Source organism: Hyaena hyaena, unplaced genomic scaffold (assembly GCF_003009895.1).
Source record: "Hyaena hyaena isolate Hyena2069 unplaced genomic scaffold, ASM300989v1 scaffold_81, whole genome shotgun sequence".
NCBI classification, from domain to species: Eukaryota; Metazoa; Chordata; class Mammalia; order Carnivora; family Hyaenidae; genus Hyaena; species Hyaena hyaena.
The window spans coordinates 1,952,177-1,974,426 of record NW_024080714.1 but is presented as its reverse complement, the minus strand read 5'-3'; the positions used below and the strand labels follow the sequence as shown (position 1 = coordinate 1,974,426).

The following is a 22,250-nucleotide window of genomic DNA, read 5'->3' as shown; positions in this document are numbered from 1 at the left end:
GAAGCATTACAAAACATGTACAAAACACTTGTCTCTGAACTATATAAAGACGTCTTACAATGCAGTAATATGAAGCCAAAACAAAAAATGGTCCGGATATTTGCCCGATTCCCCAAAGAAGATATACAGATGGCAAATACACACATGAAAATAAGCCCCAAAGTACAGATTAGGAAAATGCAAATAAAAGCCCGATTAAGATACTATTATACACTCACTAGGATGGTTACAATTTAAAAGACTGTCCACACCAAGTGTGAGAAGCATGTGAAGCCACACGAACGCTCGCACGCAGCTGGCAGGAATGATAAATGGTAGAGGCACCTTGTAAACCAGTTTGGTAGTTTCACAAGAAGCTTAACACACACCTGCCTTAACATTCCGACATCCCGCATCTAGCTCTTTACTCAAGAGAACTCAAAGTAGGTATTCACACAAAGACTTGCATGTGAATGTTAATGACAGCTTTACATGTAATTGGCAAAAGATAAAAACAACTCCAAGTCCACCAACTGGGAATGGATTTATAAATTTGGTATATCCATACAGTGGAATACTAGTCGGCAATGAAAATTTTAACTATTGATAAAAACTGCACCATGGATGGATCTCAAAATACTTATGCTCAGTAAAAGACATCAGAGAGAAAAGAACACATACCGTATGACTTCATTTACATAAAATTCTAAAAAACGGAAATGCCCTAAGGGTTGGCCAAAGACAAGGGTGGGGGAGGGAGGGATGGACTATAAGGGAACATGAGGAATCCTGAAGGTGATGAATGTTCGTTTTCTGGATTGTGGTAATCGTTTCATGAGATTACGTATTTGTCAAAACTCAGTAATCTGTACACTTTTAACAGTATGTGCAGCTTACTGAACATCTAACTCAATACAGCTGTAAAAATAAAGTACTTAGTGCAGTAAACCCTCCATAAATATTGTTATTAACCTGTAAAATCTTTAAATTTGTTTTTATTTTGAGAGAGAGAGAGCAAGTATGAGCAGGGGAGAAGCAGAGACAAAGGAAGACAGAATCTGAAGCAGGCTCCAGGCTCTGAACTGTCAGCACAGAGCGCAACACCGGGCTCGAACTCATAAAGCTGTGAGGATCATGACCTGAGCCGAAGTCGGATGCCTACCCGACTGAGCCACCCAGGTGCCCCAAAATATAAAATCTTTAAAATAAAAAATGAAGAACCCAGATTACTTACTTCAAGGAGAACATATTATTTATGATGTTATCTCCAATTCAGAAATGGGAGAAGAATTTATCAAGTTTTCAAGTTCTTTGAGGTATCAAAAAAAGCTCACTCCCCTCCAAAGCAGAGAGAATCCGCTCAGCCACAGAAATATAACAAATAATTAAAATATAATAAACACCCCCCCATGCACAATCACAAGAGAATGCTACAATATTTAGAGAAAGAAACCCTGGATGTCCAATGCTGGTTCAAGGAGGTGGGAGAAAGCTCCAACGTTCCCACAGCACTAGGGATTTACTTTCCAGTGATCCAAAGGAATAATTTTTCTCCTCTACCTCTTTCCAGATTACCAGTCTCATGATCAATCCTCAATAGAAATGCCCAAGGCACAAGAATAATTTGATTGCTTATATCGAAAAATATATTGCATGGTTAACTAAGTATGAGGCATTCATTTAATCCTCATTACTATCCTACAAGCAAACTTAGGCCTAGAGACATAGTTACCTGCCCAAAGTCAGACACCCAGTAAACGGTGGAGCCTGAAGTCAAACCCAGGCAATCTGATGCTGAAGTCTGTTCTTTTAAGGCAGAACTCTATTATCATGTTTTCACATATTAGACAAGTTTTTTACCTTACAACATGCTGATGGTGAAACCCCTATGTTAGCACTGTGTTATTCCCCCAAGATCCTAAGATGCCTTATGATGATATTGTAAGAATTGGTTTAGACACAAATGACATACTTTCAGCTAGAAGACATAAGTTATTACAATTTCTTTAAAAAGTAATTCTATTAGCTCAGAAACCACTAAAATGGAATCATTAAAAACAGATCACGCTTTCTGCCTTTATTCAGTTTTATGATTAATTTAGTACCTCTAAATGAAAGTGGTTTTATATATTGAAACCTTCTTTACAGGAAAAAGAAATCTATTTGATATTTTAGTACCCAACATTTCTTTTTAAGGCAAATTCTTTTCCTACATGTAAGACACTAGGAATTAATTTTGCTGCTTCTACACACGTAAGACAAATGCACCTTTCTTGCAGAGTATTTACCTTGAAATAAATCTTTGTATTTGGAAAAAAAGATCACAAAACTTTTTAAATAATCAATGCCACACAATTATTCATTTTCACTATTAAGCGACCTCACTGTGGGGAGATGGAGCCCTGTGTCAGGCTCTGCACTGACAGCACAGAGCCTGCTCGGGATTCTCTCTTTGCCCCTCGCCGGTTCAGGGGCCCACCCACATGCGCCCTCTCTCAAAATAAACAAACATTACAAAAAAAATGACACACTTAGTTGGCTGATTAGATAGACACATAAAGTCAACCTTTTATTTTCCCATTTAAGACATTACTGAACATTTGCTATAAGCCAGGCACTGTTACATGTGGTAGAGATACAGGAGGGAAGGAAACACACAAAAATCTCTGTGTTCTTTGCACGTATGTTCCAGAGGGGTGAGGTCAACAACAAATAAGGACATACTGATAATGTATCAGATGATGATCAATCTAACGAGACAAATAAAACGAGGCAGGGGTTAGGTGCAGGGACTGGGGCAGGCAGTTGAAAAGAGAAGGGTGTAGCTGCTTTTAAATAGTCCCTCTTCAAAGATCTTTAGTTGGGATCAGAAAGGAGAACATGTAAATTACGGTGGGGATGGACAGAATTTTGATTCACCTCCCTGCCTTATGAGAAAAAAATTACACACAACAGATGGCAAGAATGAGGCTTAGAAGTCTCTTCAAGGGCAATAAACTCAGAAGAGTATTCCTCATGTCCAGAAAGGGCTAGATGAAAAAACCTGAGGGGTACCTGGGTGGCTGAGTTGGTTAAGCTACTGACTCTTGATTTCAGCTCAGGTCAGGATCTCAGTTTGTGAGTTTGAGTCCCTCATCAGGCTCCACACTGACAGCATGGAGCCTTGCTTGGGATTCTCTCTTTCCCTCTCTCTTTCCCTCTCCCTGCCCCTCCCCTGCTCATGCTTGCTGGCCCTTGCTCTTGCTCTCTCTCAAAATAAATAAAACTTAAAAAAAAAAAAAAAAGAAAAAGAAAAAAAAAACCTGAAATTATCTGATGATCTCACTAAAAATAAAATAGTCCCACTTTCACTTATAACTGAAATATAGTTCTTAAAAGAAGAAAGTAGTTCAAAGCAAAAATCAGTATTAAATTCCACATCTGATCAAGGAATACGCACTATAAGACAATCCCAAAATTAAGTTATAAATCTAATTCTGTCAAAAAACTGGAAATATGAAACTACATACAACTTTTTAAAGCAAAAAACTAGAGGTAGCCAAATAACAAAATCTGATAAATAAAAACTCCTTTAAAAAAAATCCACTGTATGCACACAAAGCCCTAGATTTTCAGACAAATTTCCTCAAACTGTTCTGGCAGAAATTGAACATTTTTCAACCATTGCGTCCACAAGCCTTAGAACGTACCAATTTTAAACCAATTTGCCTCTTGTATGAAAGTAATAACGCAGCTATTTTTCTGTTAGACTCAATAAATTGCTACTTATCTAAGCCAAAAGCTAAGGGCTCTTCTAAAGTTTCAGAATTACAGAGGAATCAAACAAAAGGCCCTTAAGCCATTAAGTGCCCCCTGTGAAGAATTCCCTTTACAATATCCCTGATATAATGGGTTTCGTTGTTTGCCACCATTTAAAAAACAGAAGTCCCACCTTACTTTAAATCCACATCTGCCTCCCTCAATTCTCACTTATTTGTATTTGGGTTTTTTCTTTTCTAGAAATCAAAATAAGCTGTCCTCCTCACTGCCACCTTTCACAGGCAGCTATGAATCCCCTCATTCAAATCTCCTCTTCTCCAGGGAAACATGCCCAGCCCCCTCAAATTGTTCTCATATAATAGCACCTACTGTTTGATTTCATTCAAACCTCATCTTAAATCTATGTGTACAGTGGTACAATGTCATTTCTTCATCTAAAAAATTCTTAGCAAATGCCTAAGCTTAACAAGTTAGTCTAAAAGAACCCAGGCTTTCTCCATCTTTTGCTAATAGAAGGGATTTTCTGAATCTAAATGAAGTTCTCAGAAGTCATGCCAATAACTGGGTCATTATTGGCATTAATTAGTTTACTTAGTTTTGAAGGAATGGGCCAGAACATGTATGGTTATTAGACTTAAAAAGTGGGTCACACAAAACAACTCATTTAACATTAATGCATAAAGCAGGTTTATTCAAGTAGTGGTCAGCAGACCATGTGGGGATGCTTGTTAGAAATGCAATTCCTCTGGGTGCCTAGGTGGCTTAGTGGGTTAAGCGTCCAACTTCAGCTCAGGTCATGATCTGGCAGTTTGTGGGTTCGAGCCCCGCATCAGGCTCTGTGCTGACAGCTCAGAGACTGGAGCCTGCTTCAGATTCTGTGTCTCCTCCTCTCTCTGTCTCTCCCCCCACCCCCCATGCTCTGTCTCTGTTTCTTAATAATAAATAAATGTTAAAAAAAAAAAAAAAAAGGAGGAAAGAAATGCAATTCCTAGACCTCTCCAGAGACAGGATGAGAATCTCTGGAAAAGGATCTAAGATCCACAGTCTGAGAAGCAACCTATATGATCTTTGGAGATCCTCAGGTTAAAGAATCATAGCCTGAAAATTTAAATTGGATTTTTACCTCCTAGAAAAGACATTTTAAGTATCTCACCTGTAATCCAGGAATAAATCGACTATCCTTTTCAACCACCAAAAGTTCAGCCACATTGGCATTGAGAATGGATCTTGTGATTCCCCCTGGCCCAGGGCCCACTTCATAAACATAAGCATTTGTCAGATTGCCAGCTTTCCTTACAATTTTATCTAGGGGAAAAAAGAAAAAAAGTTTTAATATCTTGACAAATGTCAACATCTAGAATTTAACAAAAAAATCATCTCTACAAATTCTTATCCACCATTACTCAACTAATCATTTATACCATATTTATCTAGCTATTTAACTCCTAGCCTAAACCTACAAACATGTAGTTTGTACACCATCCAATATTCTACATTATAGTTGAACTGTATCAGTCCCTTAGGAAAAATAGGATTATCATGACAAACTTTCCTAACTTATGTGTAGTTAACACTGTATTTTCGATCTGCCAAACCAATCCATTCCTAAGAACGGACCATCTCTCTATAGTCACCAGATACTGAATATTTGAATATGACTTGTTTCACATTGTTTCCAATACTCTTAGTTATAAATACAAAAGCAGAAAGTAATGGCAGTCTCCTTTTTACTTATAGGCATCTAGTTGGTCAATATGGCCGTAGCAACAACTTCCTAGATCACAGGACTAGCAGAAATTTATAGAGTTTGGTCATTTTTAGGCAAAAAGCTAAACTTATCCTTGGAGGGTTTTAAAGCTTTGCAAATATGCAAATTGATATGGAAAAGTTCATGCTTTGAATTAATCAACCTCTTTAAGTCAGCAGACATTAGGAAATCATAAAAAGGATTATGGTAACCAATCATCACTTCTGGAATAACATACAACGGGCTGGTCTTATTGACAGAGATACTAAAACCCAAGTAACTGGGGCTCCCGGGATACTGGAAATTTAGCCACTGAAAACAGACCAGCATTTGTCTGCAGTGTTCGTTGAGATGGAATAGTACCATTTTTGTAGGCTTAAATGCAGTAATACTCTTTCAACCATCTAAAAATAGTTTGCCTTTTAACTATCTGGGGGGGAATTAGCATATGCTCACCAAACATTTGTTTTAGGTGCTTCACATGCTTTCTCATAGGCATCTCAACAATCCTTCCAACACTGAGTACTATCCCAATTTAACTTTTAATTTGTTTCATTTGCGTAAGGTCATTTAGAAAGCAAATGAGAGAGAAGGGACTCCGGCTCAGGTGTAAATTCTAAAGCAATCCTTCCTCCACTACAGACCAATGCCCTTCAGAAGGAACAGAGACTATTATTATCCTTTTCAGAAGGAAAAGGCATTAATGAATTCAATATTCTCATTGTTTTTAAATAGAGAGCTTAGACAGTAGGGAGGGCAAGGTCTCTGCCCTCAAGTTTTTCAGACACATTCAAATACAAATGAATATCAAAGAGGCACTGCCAATTCACCCAGCATCTGCTCCCACCTGACCTTCCACCTCAGCAAGTACTTTAATCTCCCTTCACTCTGGTTCTCAGAGAAGAGGGAATACTGAGATTCCAGAATTTATTCCTAGGGGTGAATAAAGACTCACAAGAGATATTATATATGAAGAAATTTTTTTTTTTTTATCTTAAAAATATAAAGATGGGGACACTTGGGTGGCTGGGTTGGTTAAGCTTCCAACTCTTGATTTTGGCTCAGGTCATGATCTCATAGTCGCGGGATGGAGCCAAGAGGGGCTCTGTGCTTGAACTGGGATGAGAGCCTGCTTGGGATTCTCTTTCTCCCTCCACGAGCACCCCCCCACCCTCCCCCCACGCCCCCGTGCTCTCTCAAAATAAACGTTTAAAAATACACATATAAAGTCCTATATTTTCAGTCTTGAGAATGGTGCTTTATGTCTATCATATGTGACCAACAACTGGCAAGGCTGGTTCTGGTCATTACCAGAACTGAAGAATTTTAGAAGCAGGTGGCCCTTAAAAGCTCTGGCAGCAGGGCCCCTCCTCCAAGTAACAGACAAGAAACTGAAGCTTAGTGATTTTACTCGAAGTCATACTTCTACTGGCAGAATAAAGATTCCACATCCAATTATTGTGCTTTGTAATATACTTCATTTAATGGAAAATGAACTTCTTGGGTAAGATTCGCTGATCTTGTCAGCTTCTGAAAGGAGCCAAATGGAATATCAATATCGAATACGGTACTCCAACAGTGAATTAGTGAGCACATTTGTAAGGCAGGGATTTCTTGCAACCTCACCTTTTAGAAGAAATCACCGACATAGGAGTGATGGTTAAACAAAAGCATACGTTCGTCATCAAACTGCATCTCAAACTAGTTCACTAAATTGCACGTAAATCTTACCACCTAAAAAGCGACTTAAAATCCGGGGTGGGAACAATGGAAGCTTACTAAAGAAGAAACTTAAGCTCCATGCGGACAGACTTTGCCTTGTTCCCTCCCGCACCAGCACCCAGTAGCTTGTTTGATGTGTATTTTACTGAATGTTTGCGCCCCCGAGGGTTTTAGGCTCACCAAGCAAACGTTTAAATACATGATCCCGTAAACGATACACTCTTCGACGTGTTATCGAAAACCGCCCCGCACTAATTTAAATTCTAACTTCGGACCGCATGAAAAGCAAAGCTAGTGTTCACGCACAAGCGCCTGTCACGATTCGCGCCCCCTGCCTCCGCGGGCGTCGGCCCCACCTGCCTGCCCGGGCCCACGACCCCCGCCCCCGAGCACGCCCTTCAGCGAGCAAACGCGTTCCCCGCGTCTCTGGGCGGCGCTCCGGATTTCTCCTGGCACAGAGCGGTAGAAGGACCTACACTAAGGCCCACTGCACCCCGCCTGACCCCAGATACCCGCCCGCAGGGTCGGCGCGCAGACCCCGGGACCGCGTCCCCAGCGATTCCGGGGAGACAGCGGCGGGGGACGGGGGGTGTCACTGAGAAGACAGCCACCTGTCAGCCTCAAGTCCAGGAGAAAGTTCTGGGATAGCTGCTTCACTGCTTGCAGCTTGAACAACTTAATGATTTCTCGAATCGTGGGCAACGGCGGAAGACGGAAAGTGCTCAGCGTCCCAGAAGCAGCCATCACGTGCCCCAAGGAACCACCAAGGCCTCTTAGCTGATTTTTTCCGCGCTGTTCTTAAGTCACCGGGGAGGGCGGGGTGGGAGCCGGGAGCATTAAGGCCCGCCCCCAAGTTCATCTCATTGGCCGGTGAACCCCGCCGGAAGCGAAGAGGACAGACCGGAAATCCGGGCTCACCCGGAGCTCCTGCTCCGCGTCTAGCTAAGCGCGGTGCAGGCTGGGTGCGTGCTGCTTTTCCTCCTGTGGGCGGGGCCTCTCCTGGTGGGAGAGCGGCCCGGGGGGCGGGGCGAGGCGGGGCGGGGCGGGGCCTAGACAGGAAAGCGCAGGGGCGGATCTGAGGATGGGGGAGCTCCGCTCACGCCTTGGCGAATTCTCCTGGCGCTTGGACGAGCCTAGTTCCCCTCTGTGGGTAATCGTGGGAAAGACAGTGATTAGAGGCAAAACTATTGGTGGCTAACAATTCTCTTTTTTGGTATCTGTTTTTAGAACCTTAGCACTGCAGGTGCCGGATGGAAGGTTTCTAACTTCTCTCCGCCTTAGTTTTTTCATCTGTGAAATGGATGTATCTGCCTTAAAATTGCAAGCTCTAAGTGAGAAAGTCGCCAAGTGTGCAGATTCAGAACATAGTGCAATGCACGGCATGTGGCAAGCCCGCAATCAATGGTGGCCGTTACTGCTGTAATGATCTAGCAGGTGATCGCGGCCCAGAAGGTTAAACAATCTGAGCACAGTGAATAGTGAGAACGCTAGAAGTACAATCCAGTTCTTCTGACCCTTCTAAACGTATCCTGTCAACGAGAAAAGCCGCCTTGTTGAGAGTTTAGGAAGTGTTTTCGTGTATATCGAATAACGGTTGTTGAGCTTTTCACTAGTGCCATGATGTAAGTATTCCTAGTCTCAGGTCTGAGGGAAGGAAACAAAAACTTAGGTGATATAAATTAATTGATATCCACAAAGCTAGAAAATTGTGGAGTCCACATCCAGTCTAAGTTTCTAGACCTGTGTGGTGGCTGTTCTTTCTAGTCTTCTGCCTTTGCATTGAGTACCGGTTGCCACTCCTTGTTTACTTTCCCAAAGCTTTCTTATTGCCCTACGATGCTCCCTTCTTGCAGTAACCGGAAACGTAAGGATAAAGAGGAAGGGAAATAAACATGACAGTACTAATAATAGCTAAATTTCCCAAAATACCAGGCTTCACAGCTGAGTGCTTTGCAACTATTATCATTGTTACAAAGATAGAGGCTTAGAGAGGTTCAGCAATTTTTTCCTAGGCTGTAGGGCTAATAAGTAGTGGAATCAGGATTTTAATCCATAAGTCTGTGTCCAGAGCCTGCCTTTTAAGCAGTTGTAGTCAAGGTAGAGAGGTTTGACTTGCCGTGATTGGTTACATCTAAGTACATTGAATGAGTTTGTCTTTCTATTATAACAAGAAAAAAAAAAAGCAAAGAAAGACTGAAATCTCTCTGCTAGATAACAGAATTTAGCTTTTCTGGCCCTGTTTTTGTAAATTGCTGCATTGACCACAGTAAATCACAACATTTTTTATTTTTCTGAGAAGTAAGCTTAAAATCAAGCTAATAGAAAACCAAGTAACTGGGGATATGATATGAGTGAAATCAAATCAATGGAATTTCCATTGAAATCTCAATGGGAAACCCAACCACTTTCTGTTACACCTATATTAAAAACTGTGAGATCATCTGACACACCTCCTAGCTTAAGAAAATTGGGGGGGTGACTCTCATAGAGGTAAGGCCATTGGCCCAAGGCAGTATAAAATGTAGTTTGAAAGCCTGAACTCTCTTGATTCAGTGTCCTTATTTTCCACAACATACTATACCTGGGACTACAGTCATTCAGAGTTACATTAATTATTTCATTTACTCCCTCAGAGTGTTCCTATGTGAACAAGATTACTTTCCTTATTTTACTGTGAAGGAGGTCATTTGACTTACCCAGGATCACAGAGCAAAGTACAGAAAGAAGATTTAACTAGAATTTTTTCTTTTCTGAGTTCTGATATCATGGGCCACACCCCTCAAGTATTAAAGTATTTTTAACTAATGGATGTTACTTTTATAATGTTATTTTTAAAAAGTTTTTAATGTTTATTTACTTTTGAGACAGAGAGACAGAGCATGAGGGGGGAGGGGCAGAGAGAGAGGGAGACACAGAATCTGAAGCAGGCTCCAGGGTCTGAGCTGTCAGCACAGAGCCAGATGTGGGGTGTGAACTCACAATCCATGAGATCATGACCTGAGCAGAAGTCGAATGCTTAACCAACTGAGCCGCCCAGGCGCCCCTAAAATTTTATTTAAATAAATGGAATATGAATCTCAGTATAAGCTTCAGTTTACAGTTTTCATATGGCTATGTAACTAAATTACAATAAATACCTGCAAAGCTGCAACATCAGTACAAATGATGCAGGGTGTTAAATCACTGCTCTTAATGCAGACTGGCGGGATTCTGTTTTCTTAAAAGTTCACCTTACTAAGGTTATGGTGTACCATGTAATGATTTTCTTATCAGGTTTCTAGATCTACATTACTACCAAATCTCTGCTCAGAATTTTTGCCCATGTGCCTTGCCCTTCTCTCGGAAGAACACAGAAGCTACATGTTAGAGTCAGTTTGTATCTGTTTTCAATAACTTGGAAACAAATGAAGCTGAATTACTTGGCACTAATGCATCTTGAATATATGTTGCATGGCAGTTGCAAGGAGGATATTTCGAAGATCTAGAATGTGCTCCATGAACTTTTTTAAAAAGAATAACACCAAGGTAAAAACACAAACAAAATTAAAAGGAGTAAAAACACATTTACTTGAAGAATTTGTGGATTCCACAGAATTGATCCTCACATCTAAATAGGAGAATTCTTGTCTTATCGCATGCTACACTCAACAGTCTGCATTTCTGAGGTTACATCCTATTATTTACAAAACAGTTTCCCAAGTTATTTCACTTAATTCTCATTTCAATTCTGTGTTGCAGGTTTACAAAGACATTAGATGAGCACGATTATGGTGTGGGTAAGCATGCCGCTGAATTTCTAACTCTGACCTTCTGAGTCTACTCTGCTGTTTTACCTCTGGCATGTGTTAAATAACTGTTGAGCTGAATTTTTAAAATTCCATTTTAGGAGACTCTTCCAAGTTTTTAATAGTTCTTGAGATCTCATAAATACTGATCCTCAGTCCTTTAATTTTCAGAAAATTATGCATAACTCCCTGCAAAGCCTATGAAATCAGCAGGGGGTGTTTTAGTAGTATATTTCACATATTAATGCAAACAGTTTTATCCCTTAAAAGAGAAGTATGCAGTTTCATCAGTTTTGAAGCTTTGAAGTATCTGCTGCATCTAGATATAGATTTTACCATGCTAAAATATTATAATTAATACAGAAATTACTAGCCCCCCCTATCAGTGAAGATGAAGAACTACAAATGGTTCAGACAAAACTGTAATGCAGAATTCTAATTTTCATAAATCCCAGAATGGTTATATAGGAAAACGGCTTACTATTTTAGTATTTATATTAACGAAAACACATATGTAACTTTATTTGGTATAAGTGATGTAGTGTCTATTTATAGGAAAAGTGCTAATTCCAAAAGGTGGTGGTTTTACAGGTCTCTGAAATAGACTTGAAAGCCACAAAGAGCAGTATCTTTCTGCCGTGTGGGAATTTTCAGAGAAAATTAAATGCAGCCTGGAATTGCCAAATTGAACTTTACAAAATGACTATGATGGTATCTAAAGTGCCCTTTGCTGATAGTATTTTATAATTTCATATAATATGACTCAATACGACTCGGTGCTCTTGAGAAATATTAACAGCTGCATTGTGTACATATTTAGGTTTCTTTTTATTTTTTAATGGCTGTTTGATGCCCACTGTTCACAAAGGAATCTGGTGACCTTTGTAGAGGGAAGAAGGAAATACACGATAATTCTGAGCAGACAGACCAAATGCTTAGTCTCTGGGGATAGAAGCAGGGCATTGTAGGGCAAGCAACACCGGCTAATTGCTCCAGGGAACAATCTAACAGTTACACTATTTTTAAAAATATAGTGTTTATCACTAACCCAGGCAGCATTTGAAAGCCTGCTGATCATCTCCAAAGATCTGTGAATTATTGTCAAGTATCCTAATGAGGTGATGAGGATAGACCACCTTTTTGACTCAGGGTGACTCAGAGCTGTATGTAGGGTTTGTTTTTTTTCCCTGCACAATAAAGCAAAACCTTTTTTGTGAGCCAAGAAAAAAAAATCAGCACATGCTAAAGGCATTGTAAAAATAATTAGTCTTTATTATACTAATAGTTTTTGGTCTACACCTCAACATTGAATTGGAAAAAAAAGGTAAGAATAAATAAAACTGTGAACATGAGTACATTTGCCTTTAAGGCTTTTCCATGCATTTAAAAATTGATGCGGGACCAAACTGCGCTGGGAATGGAGTGGCTCTGGGTGCAACCAGTTAGGGACCTCTCTGGGCATCTTGGTGACAGCTCTGTCCCTCCACGGCAAAAGGACAGTGAGTGGACTAATAAATAAGGCCACACCTAATCCTTCTTTCTCTGTTCTAGGTCCCCTCTCCTTGACCATTGCTACCTTGAGCCCCAGAAACCAAATGGTATAGACAGAGGCCACAGGAGAAAGGCAGTGCCTCTGGGCCCACTTGGGCCTGTGATCTGCCTTTTTCTGTACAAGTTAGTAAGTTGGAATTCATTCACAGCCACTGGCTGCCTATTCTTCTGAGAATAGAGAAGGAGCAGGTGAAAACAAAAGGAAGAAGGTAGGGGAAGACTTGCTCAACCTTGATCGGGAGAGCCAGAGTGGGATTTTGGCACCTTCTCATTTCCCTTATGGGCCACATGGAGCCTGGTGTCTTCAGAGTGCTGTTGGACTTCACCATATTCCTCCACCCTATGAGACTTCCCAAATTAATCATACCAAATTAATACTTTCCTCACTATCCTCTGCATTTCAGATTTGAACTATCTTTCCCCTAGAGAGTTTCAGCAATTGGGTGAAGTGACCTAGTACAAGCCTTCTTATTGTTTTCCCAGTTGTTGATGATGTTTCTCCAGTTTGGGAACTAGGACCAGGCTGACATCCTCGTCAGAAGTGTAAGTGGGCAACATCCCCCCTTCAGCTGAGATGACGGTCTAGATGGGCCATTCCTGCTTGAGATGTCACAGTGGATGCTCAGGAGGAAGGAGGAGGGAAAATCACTGTTGGCCCTCCCACTTTAGCCTCATCTTGAAGAAGAGGAAGCCCCCTTGTTCCTCATTTCCTGTCCATTCCCCAGCCCAGTCCATCCTTACCTCTAACATGACTATCATCAAGAGTCCCAAGGATCCCTATGTTTCCAAATCCAAAGGACACTTACCAGAATAGGTAAGTTAATGTGTACTAACAGTTCGATTTAGCAACGCTTTCTACATAGCCTGCCAAATTTTAGGTGCTGTGCCCATATTAACTTTTTAAACCTATTGTCTGTCCCCTTTCACTAATGAGGAAACCGGAGCACAGAGAAGTTGAGTGTCCAAGTTCATATCACTCTTCATTGAGAGAGAAGCAGCTCGAACTCAGACAATGTGACTGTAACATCCACACACTTCCACTCTCGGCTCTGTTGACTCCTGCAATGGCTGGCAGTTGACCTCTCTTTGGAGTAGTCGGTTCTTTCACCTTCTACTAAAGCCTCATGAGCTGACTTCTCTTCTACCCCAACTCTCAAGTATATGATTTCTCAGGGCTCAGCGCGAGATCTTTTTTTCCTCTGTCTCTCCTGCTTCTTCCTAGACGATCTCATTAATTTTCATGGATTCCATGCCACCTTTATACTGATGCTTCTCAAATGTATTTCCAGCTCCAAACCTGCATTTATAACTGGCTGCTTTATGTGCCGCCAGTTCTCTCAGATGCCTCAGTCAGGATGTGTTCAAATCGAATGCCTGCTTTTCCCCCTGAAGCTTTGTTTCTCCACCAACTATTCCCTACAGTAACTCCAGAAACCCAAGTCTCTCTCTGCCTCCCCTCACCACCATACCCTATCACCATCTTCACACCTGAAGACACATCTCGACAACAGATCTCAAGCTGACTCCCGCTTCCACGTTTGCGTGGCCGGCATCTTTCATGGACATCCTTGCAATAGCCTCCAGTCCTCTTCCTCTACAATCCATTTATATTTAGCTGCAAAATGATCTTACAACTGTAAGTTGGATCCCTTCAGTCATCTGTGTTCAACCCTTCAGGGGCCTCCAATTGCATTTAAAATAAAACTCCAATCGCTTGCTGTGGCCTGAACAAGCCTCATCTGGCCATTGTGTCTCTCCAGCCTCTTCCCAGTAAGCTACAGCCTTGCTGGTCTTCTTCGTCCCTGAGGCATGCCAAGTTCTTGTTTCCTCTCTCTTGCTGCACATGTAGTTTTTCTACCTTCTACTTTTTGGTTGCCGTCTTTTTTTCCATCTGTGATCAGTAAGGTTACCTCCTCAGCTTGAACTTTTCTTGTCAAATACTAACAGGAAAGAAAGCTAATTTGACCTTTGATTACTTTTCCATAAAGTTAGCTTTTACATTGCTTCTCTAATATTTTATTTCTGGAAGAGCCTTTTTTTTTTTTTTTTTTTTGAGAGAGAGAGAGAGTGCACATGTGCATGCACATGTATGGGGAAAGGGCAGAGAGAGTCCTAAGCAAGCTCCACAGCCCCGTGCAGAGCCTGACTTGGGGCTCAATCTTACGACTCTGAGATCATGACCAGAGCTGAAATCAGGAGTCGGACACTAAATGAACCGAGCCAGCCAGGCACCCCTAGCATAGTCTAAATAACTGTCATATCAACACATTTCCTCAAAAGGGTCCATTTTGGTAGAACAAACCCGGAGCTAGCAACTGCTGCCTTTTCTCTCTACGTGTCTGTTAATGCACTGACCAAGAGGTGGCAGTCAATGTCTCAGAATCAGCAAGGATGGCAGAGGTCCTGGAACTGTATCAGGACCCTGGAGGCTCCTTTCAGTCCAAGCACAATTCCTTGGTTGCTAGTTGATGAGGACTTCTAGGGAGTTCCGTGGGAGAATCCAGTGTGGCTCCCGTACCATGTGGAGGTGCTTAGGGAACCTGAAAACATCTATTAAAATACGGCACAACAGGGGTGACTGTACCCTATTGTAATATTTTAACAAGTATGGGGCACTCAGGGTAGGTCCTAATCAGTCCTGGTTTTACCCAAGGGACTGACTCCTGTATGACTCTCTGTCTCAGTCCTTTGTTTCTGTGGAGTCCTTGTCTCCTTGGTGCAACTACACTTTCTGTTGTTGGATTTCTTTCTTTCTTTCTTTCTTTCTTTCTTTCTTTCTTTCTTTCTTTCTTTCTTTCTTTCTTTCTTTCTCTCTCTCTCTCTCTCTCTCTTTCTTTCTCTCTCTCTCTTTCTTTCTTTCTACTAAAATGTGGGAACCATGACAACAGCTCAGTATGTATTTGTTCACTAACCTCAATGATTATTCACCTGGCATGAAGCCTGAAACACAGTTAACTACTTAATAAATATTTGCTAAATTGGGGCACCTGGGTGACTCAGTCAGTTGAGCATCCAACTCTTGATTTTGGCTCAGGTCATGATCTCAGGGTCATGGGAATCGAGCCTCATGTTGGGCTCTGTGCTTGCCTTGGAGCCCGCTTAAGATTCTATCTCCCTCAGGGCGCCTGGGTGGCTCAGTTGGTTAAGCATCAGACTTTAGTTCAGGTCATGATCTCGTGGTTTGTGAGTTTGAGCTCCACGTCGGGCTCTGTGCTGACAGCTCAGAGCCTGGAGCCTGCTTCGGATTCTGTATCTCCCTCTCTCTCTGACCCTCCCCTGCTCATGCTGTCTCTCTCTCTCTCTCAGAAATAAATAAAAACATTTAAAAGAAAAAAAGATTCTATCTCCCTCTACTGCTCGTGATCTCTTTCTCTCTAAATTAATAAATATTTGCTAAATATGTGAATGAAAATTATTCCCTTCTGATTAAAGAAGACTGTATTTTCTCTACAGGAATGTGAGACTCTAAAAATGCAAATTATTCTCAAACCTTAAAAAGTTTGGATAGACTTTTTGTAGACTGCCTGGCATTCCTTCCTGAGAGCACCTATAATGAAATGATCACACCATCCCTTCCAAACAGTCTCTCTTTCTCCAGGCTTTCCATATCCTCTCATGTCCTGTCTAGCTTAAAATTTTTGTTCCTGGTTCCTATTCCTCACTTAGAGGAAAAATTCAAGCTTCTTGTCCTACATACCATATTGCAGTATAAAATGCATCATAATATACTGCACTATAATAATAGAACATAGGATCTCCTTTGTCAGACCCTCAGTTCTACAAAAGGAACAATGTATTTTGTTCATCTTTATGTACTTTGCATTAACACCATGCCTGGCACACAACAGTTGCTCAAGACACATTTATTTCTTTTTAAATGATTTTTTGTTTTTTAAATTTATTTCTGAGAGAGAGGGAGAGAGAGAGAGAGAGAGAGGCAGCGTGAGCAGGGGAGGGTCAGAGAGAGAGGGAGACACAGAATCTGAAACAGGCTCCAGGCTCTGAGCTGTCAGCACAGAGCCCGACGCAGGGCTCGAACGCACGAACCGTGAGCTCATGACCTGAGCCGAAGCCGGACGTTTAACCAACTGAGCCACCCGGTGCCCCAAGATACCATTTCTTGAACCGACCCAACCTGTGGAGATTTCTTTCTGATTTTAGACACATAAACTGTTCAGCAAGGTGCAGTGCATAGAGCAGCAGAGGCGGTGAAGTCAGGCAAATCTGAGTCAGAATCCAGGCTCCACTCTCCTTCTACTTATGTGACCTTGGGCAAAGTATTTCAGCTTTTTGAAACTCAGTTTCTGCGGTAGGCAAAATAAGAACTCCTGAAGATGGCCGCATCCAACTTTCTGGAATCTGTGAATATGTTAGGTTACACAGCCAAGGGGAATTAAGATTGCAGATGAAATTTAGCTTGCCACCTGGCTTCTTTTAAGGTAGATTATCCTGGAGTATCTGGGTGAGCCTGATATAATCACCAGGGGCCCTAAAATTGGAAGACGGAATTGCAAGAGAGACCCAAAGAAACTGCAGCATGAAAAGAAAGTGGCCCAAAGTTGTTGACTTTGAAGATGGAAGAAAGGCGTTAAGAGCTCAGAGGATAAAAACTTCAAGGTGTGGGTCTCTAGAAGATGGAAGCCTCTAGAAAATGGAATGATAAGGAAATGAATCCTTCCACAGAAACTGTAGAGAATAACACAGATCTGCCAACATCTTGGTGGTAGCCCGTGAGACCCACTTCACACTCTAAAGTATGGAATTGTGAGATAAATGTATGTCGTTTCGAGCCAACAAGTTTGTGGTAATTTGTTACAGCCACCAAGGAAACTAACATAGTTTCTTTAACTGTAATGTGAGAATAGTGATAGATAACATATTACAAAAATTTTGCAATATTAAAATATGACAAAATACTATATCACTATATCTCATAAGATAATGCATATGAGAGACCAAATATAGTGCCATCACATTGAAAGTATTTCATAAATGTTAATGCTTTTCCCCTTCTCTCTTCCTGTCTGAACACACTTATCTAGCGGATAGATATAAATCTAGCTATACACAATCAACATTGAATTGTTAATACTCTTACAGTATTGAAATCAAATAACCATTAGAATATTGTTCCTTTATTGTTGTACCATATGACAAAGTGAGCTCAGAGGATTACCTGCTCATTTATTATTCTGTGGCTCTCATGAAAGATGACTTTCCCTTCTGCAGATTTTTATTGAGCCTGGCGGTTGAATATTAACTCTTTATTCTTTTTTTCATTATTCAGAGACACTGACAATTTTAACGATAGAGAATTATCTTAAGGATAGAATTACAAATGTTCTACTTTAGGAAAAAAATGTGTCGTTTGATCTCATTACTACCCAGTTTAAAAACTGTCATAATTTTGCCCTTTCAATTTTTTCTTGTTCTTTTTGGGAACGGGAAGGCAAAGAAGGGTAAGGGGTTGTAATTAGGCAGAGAGGTTCAGGTAACAATTATACCAAATCAGCTGGCAATACAAAACATAAAATATTAAATTATCATTATAAAATGTTAAATTGTGTTGTGAAATGCATGTGCATGACGTCATGACTGAAATCTTTTAACTTTAGACTTTAAAACAGTTTATTGGGGGCGGGGGCGGGGGGGGACAGGCACCTGGATTGCTCAGTTGGTTAAGTGCCTGACTCTTGATCTCACTCAGGTCTTGGTCTTGAGGTTGTGAGTTCAAGCCCTGCATTGGGGTTTATGTTGTGTGTGAAGCCTATTTAAAACAAACAAACTAAAAACAGTTTGCTCAGGAGTCCCGTGAAAGGGAGAGATATGGGGAGAAAACTGCAAGTGCTGGCTTAGGGCTATCATAACTACAATTGTTAATTTACATTATATTATGTCCATTATATTATATCACATCATTATATTAATCCTATCATATCACATTATACCATATATCATATTATAATTCATATATGACCTATATTATGAGTTAAATGAAGCTTGTGGTTTTAGCTAGACATCCAGTAATGACAAACTATTATTTCTTTAGGAGTAATGCCTCCCAAATTCCAGCAAATTTACAGATAATCTGCCACAAATTGCCAAACTGTGTTCTGGACTATTCTGGTGGTTCTCCCCCTCTTGCACTTCAGTCTGTAGCCATGTTATATTCTTTATATGTATTTTTCAAACTTTTTAGGCTATGACTCACAGCAAAAATGCCATTTATGTTGTAGCCCTGTACACACATCCACATGCACAATTTTCAGAAAACACTTAAGCTAACTATGTGTGATGCACTCTATTTTCTAAACTACTCTATTCTGTTTTAATCGTGAGTTTCTTTTCCAAAAAAAATGATTGTTACAACACATTATACTAATTTTTACCATTCAGTGATGGATTATGATCTGCCGAGATCTCTGTCATCCTTCCCCTTCCTTTATCTGTGGTGACTATTTTGTGATTCATAGGACACATTTATTTTGTTTGTTTTTTTAAATTTTGAGGTGTGAGCAGGACAGATCGCCAGCAAATGCAATAGATGGGTAGGATTTTTCTTCCTTGAATAAATGCACACTCCAGTTATTATAAAATATACTGATTTATGTCATATCAGAATATCAAAAGCTATTTTCTCACTCATATGGATTGCCTTTTGGTGGGGGAGGTCTTATGGTACATACTCATTTCTGGAATATAAGCAGAACACAGAGCAGGTTGCTTCTTTTCTGTTGGATGTATCTGTTGCATACTTTCACTATTGGGGAAAGACTTGGAAAGAGATGGGCTCAGAAGCTTCTACAATTGGAAGGCCCTCTTTAAAAAAAAAGAATAAAGAATTATAAATCCACAATTAGATATGAAAGCAGTAGTTGTTTGGAATAAGGAAAGAAATCCTAAGCAATGACAAATATTTAATGACAAAGAGCATAAACATCACAACACCCATAAAAGTAACTGAATAATTTTTATAATTAACTACTTCTTTGATAATGTTTCCCCTACATTTTTGGAAGCAAACTCTTTGGTGGCCTCTTCATATGATAAGGTCTGGGGAATATTTTCCATAGAAAGAATAGAAAGATAATTTAGTGTTTCCTCTACCATGATTGAATAAAATTTCATTTTTGTTCTTGATAGTTTAGAAACATTTCTCCAGCTTTATAACTTATTATGGGCAATGTCATATAAATTGTCAGGATTATTGTCATATTTGGAAAACCTACTTTTTGCATATATGATCTGTATGTTTTTAGAGCATTTCAAGTTTTTTTATGCAGTGTCTAATTTTAAACAGTTTGAATTAATGGCACTCATTACCCAATTTGTCATAGATGTCCTCATTGTAGGGATGTATTGTAAGTTTATGTTATATTCATTGTTGTCAGCATCTGGTGTTAAGTAATCAAGATATTTAATTCTTTCCAGTGTATTTATATGATTCACACCTCTTTATTAATTGAGTTATCAAACAATCCAGGAGCCTATTCATTACTTCTACTCAATTTATTTATTCCTCTTAATAAATTCCCGCATTTGATATGATGGAATTTTTTGGTGTAGTTCACTTTTTGATATAGGAATACTTGCTACTGATTTATTGCTCCATTCATCAGCCTATTTCTTGTGTGTTTTACCCCATTACTTTTTCTAATCTAAATTATCCCTCAATTCTTTAAATACTTATATCTAAAGATAACAGAAAATGCACTCCAAAGTCTCACAAATCAGCTGTCTATAATTCTGCATTTGTTTTACTGAAATGTTCTAACATATTATTCCGCATTTCAATTAAAATGTGTATTCCTAATTTTTTCCCCTTTTGCCAGATTTTCAAGGGACCGTCCGGCAACCAGAATACCTCCTGGAAAGGGACAATGGTCTTAACTGTGGTGAAAATGTCTTAGTTTTGCCAATTTTAGAAAGACATACAACCACGTGGGTACATTTGCAGGGTACTTCCTAGGGCCTTGAGAGAGACTTGTTCAGGTGAGAAGCCTGCCGGCTTCCTGAGCTTCAGGGCCCACCTGTTGTGTGTAGGATGACTGGACTCAGCGGCCTCCAGGGACACCGTTATCAGAGGAGTCTTCATGCCACAAAGGCAATACAAGAGCTCCTTTTTTTTTTTTTAAATGTTTTATTCACTTCTAGGAGAGAGAGAGAGACAGCTTTGAGCAGGGGAGGGTCAGAGAGAGAGGGAGTCACAGACTGAAACAGGCTCCAGGATCCGAGCTGGCAGTCAGCACAGAGCCCGACGCGGGGGGGTCGAACCCACAAACCGCTAGATCATGACCTAAGCGAAAGTCGGACGCTTAACCGACTAAGCCACCCAGGCGCCCCTAAGAGCTCCTTTACAATATGGGCATCATCGTTCCTACCTCCTCGAAGTCAGATTCTAAGGCAAGGACTTGGGATGCAGGCAGGTAATTTTATCTGGCAGGTGGGGCCAGGTATCACAAGTGAGGAAATTGGAAACATGTGATAGGAAAGGGAGAAGCCCCAATTAATGTGGTTAAAAAGTAGTTTAATGAATAGTAGGGCTCTACAACAACTAAGGTTCAATCCCACCAGAGACCCTTTGAAAAAGTTTGTAAAGCCCAACACTGAGTTTCCCCACCAGAAGCTTAGGGAGACTCCCAAGCCCTCAGAACAGAAGACAGCAAGGTGGGGTGATGTGGGGGGGGGGGGGGCTAGTGCTCATTCTGCCCACCTGTCACCCAGCTGCGGGTGACGTTGGGAGGACCTGTGGAAATAGGGCAAGGATGTGTGGCACCTGCTTTGCTGTGTAAATCGTAGCCCACCTGGGAATTTAGGGACTCACAGTTATTTAGAGCGATAAGGAATCTTCAGTGCCATGAACCATTCTTATTTCATCATGATGAGTGAAGTGAGAGGAGAGGAGGTTGAAAGACAGTGTGGCATTGTCCCAACTTGCCAACGAAAGTTCTGTAATCAGTGCAATTAAATTATAGAATCAAGACATTTTGAGCTAAAGATAAGTATTTTCTTTAAGCCCCAAGGGAGCAAGCACAGTTCAAATTTCTGATTCCCTTCATTCCCTTCGAGGTGTAAAGAAAAGTAGTGAAATATTTTTGTATATGCCAACAAGAAACCATTCACCGGTGAGAATGAATATTGCCTTTTTGTAAAATTTTTTATTTTTTACATTTTATTTATTATTTTTAATATTTATTTTTGGAAGAGTGCAAGTGGAGGAGGGGCAGAGAGAAGGGGTCAGAGGATTCAAAATGGGCTCTGGTGCTGACATGTGGGGCATGAACTCACGAACCACGAGATCGTGACCTGACCTGAAGTCAGATGCTCAACCGACTTAGCCACCCAGGCACCCCATGAATATCGCCTTTCTAAGGGCTCCTGTGGTGTATTCTCTTCATTGTGAGGAAGGAAAACTTGACCACTTTATTCTCAGGTACTATGGTCACCTATTTAAGACTGGAATTATGACGGTTCAAGGGAGAACAGGAAAACATTTGGTTCTTATCCAAAGCCGATCAACTTTACGAACCTTGAGAAGCGTTTCCTTTCTCTGAGGCTCAGTTTCCTCATCTGTATGAGAGAAGGCTTGGATTGAGTGACCCTAAAATTCACTTCCGTCTCTGTCACTGGAAAAATTAAAGCCTTGTGTGTCATGAGGCATGGGTCTTACTGTGACACTGTGGCCTTGGCCAAATAGGTAAACCTTT

The 22,250-nt window shown here is 40.6% G+C and overlaps 1 protein-coding gene across 1 annotated transcript in view; it reads right to left on the bottom strand.

Moving 5' to 3' along the window:
* TFB1M (transcription factor B1, mitochondrial) overlaps positions 1-8,049 on the bottom strand; it is a 74,458-nt gene extending 66,409 nt beyond the window's left edge. Inside the window, exons 1-2 of the mRNA XM_039234104.1 lie at positions 7,819-8,049; positions 4,892-5,043 (exon numbers count right to left, since the gene is read on the bottom strand). Coding sequence (XP_039090035.1) covers positions 4,892-5,043; positions 7,819-7,951 — 285 coding nt within the window. The 5' untranslated portion in view covers positions 7,952-8,049. The remainder of the gene's footprint in view (positions 1-4,891; positions 5,044-7,818) is intronic.
* Positions 8,050-22,250: the final 14,201 nt, after the last annotated feature.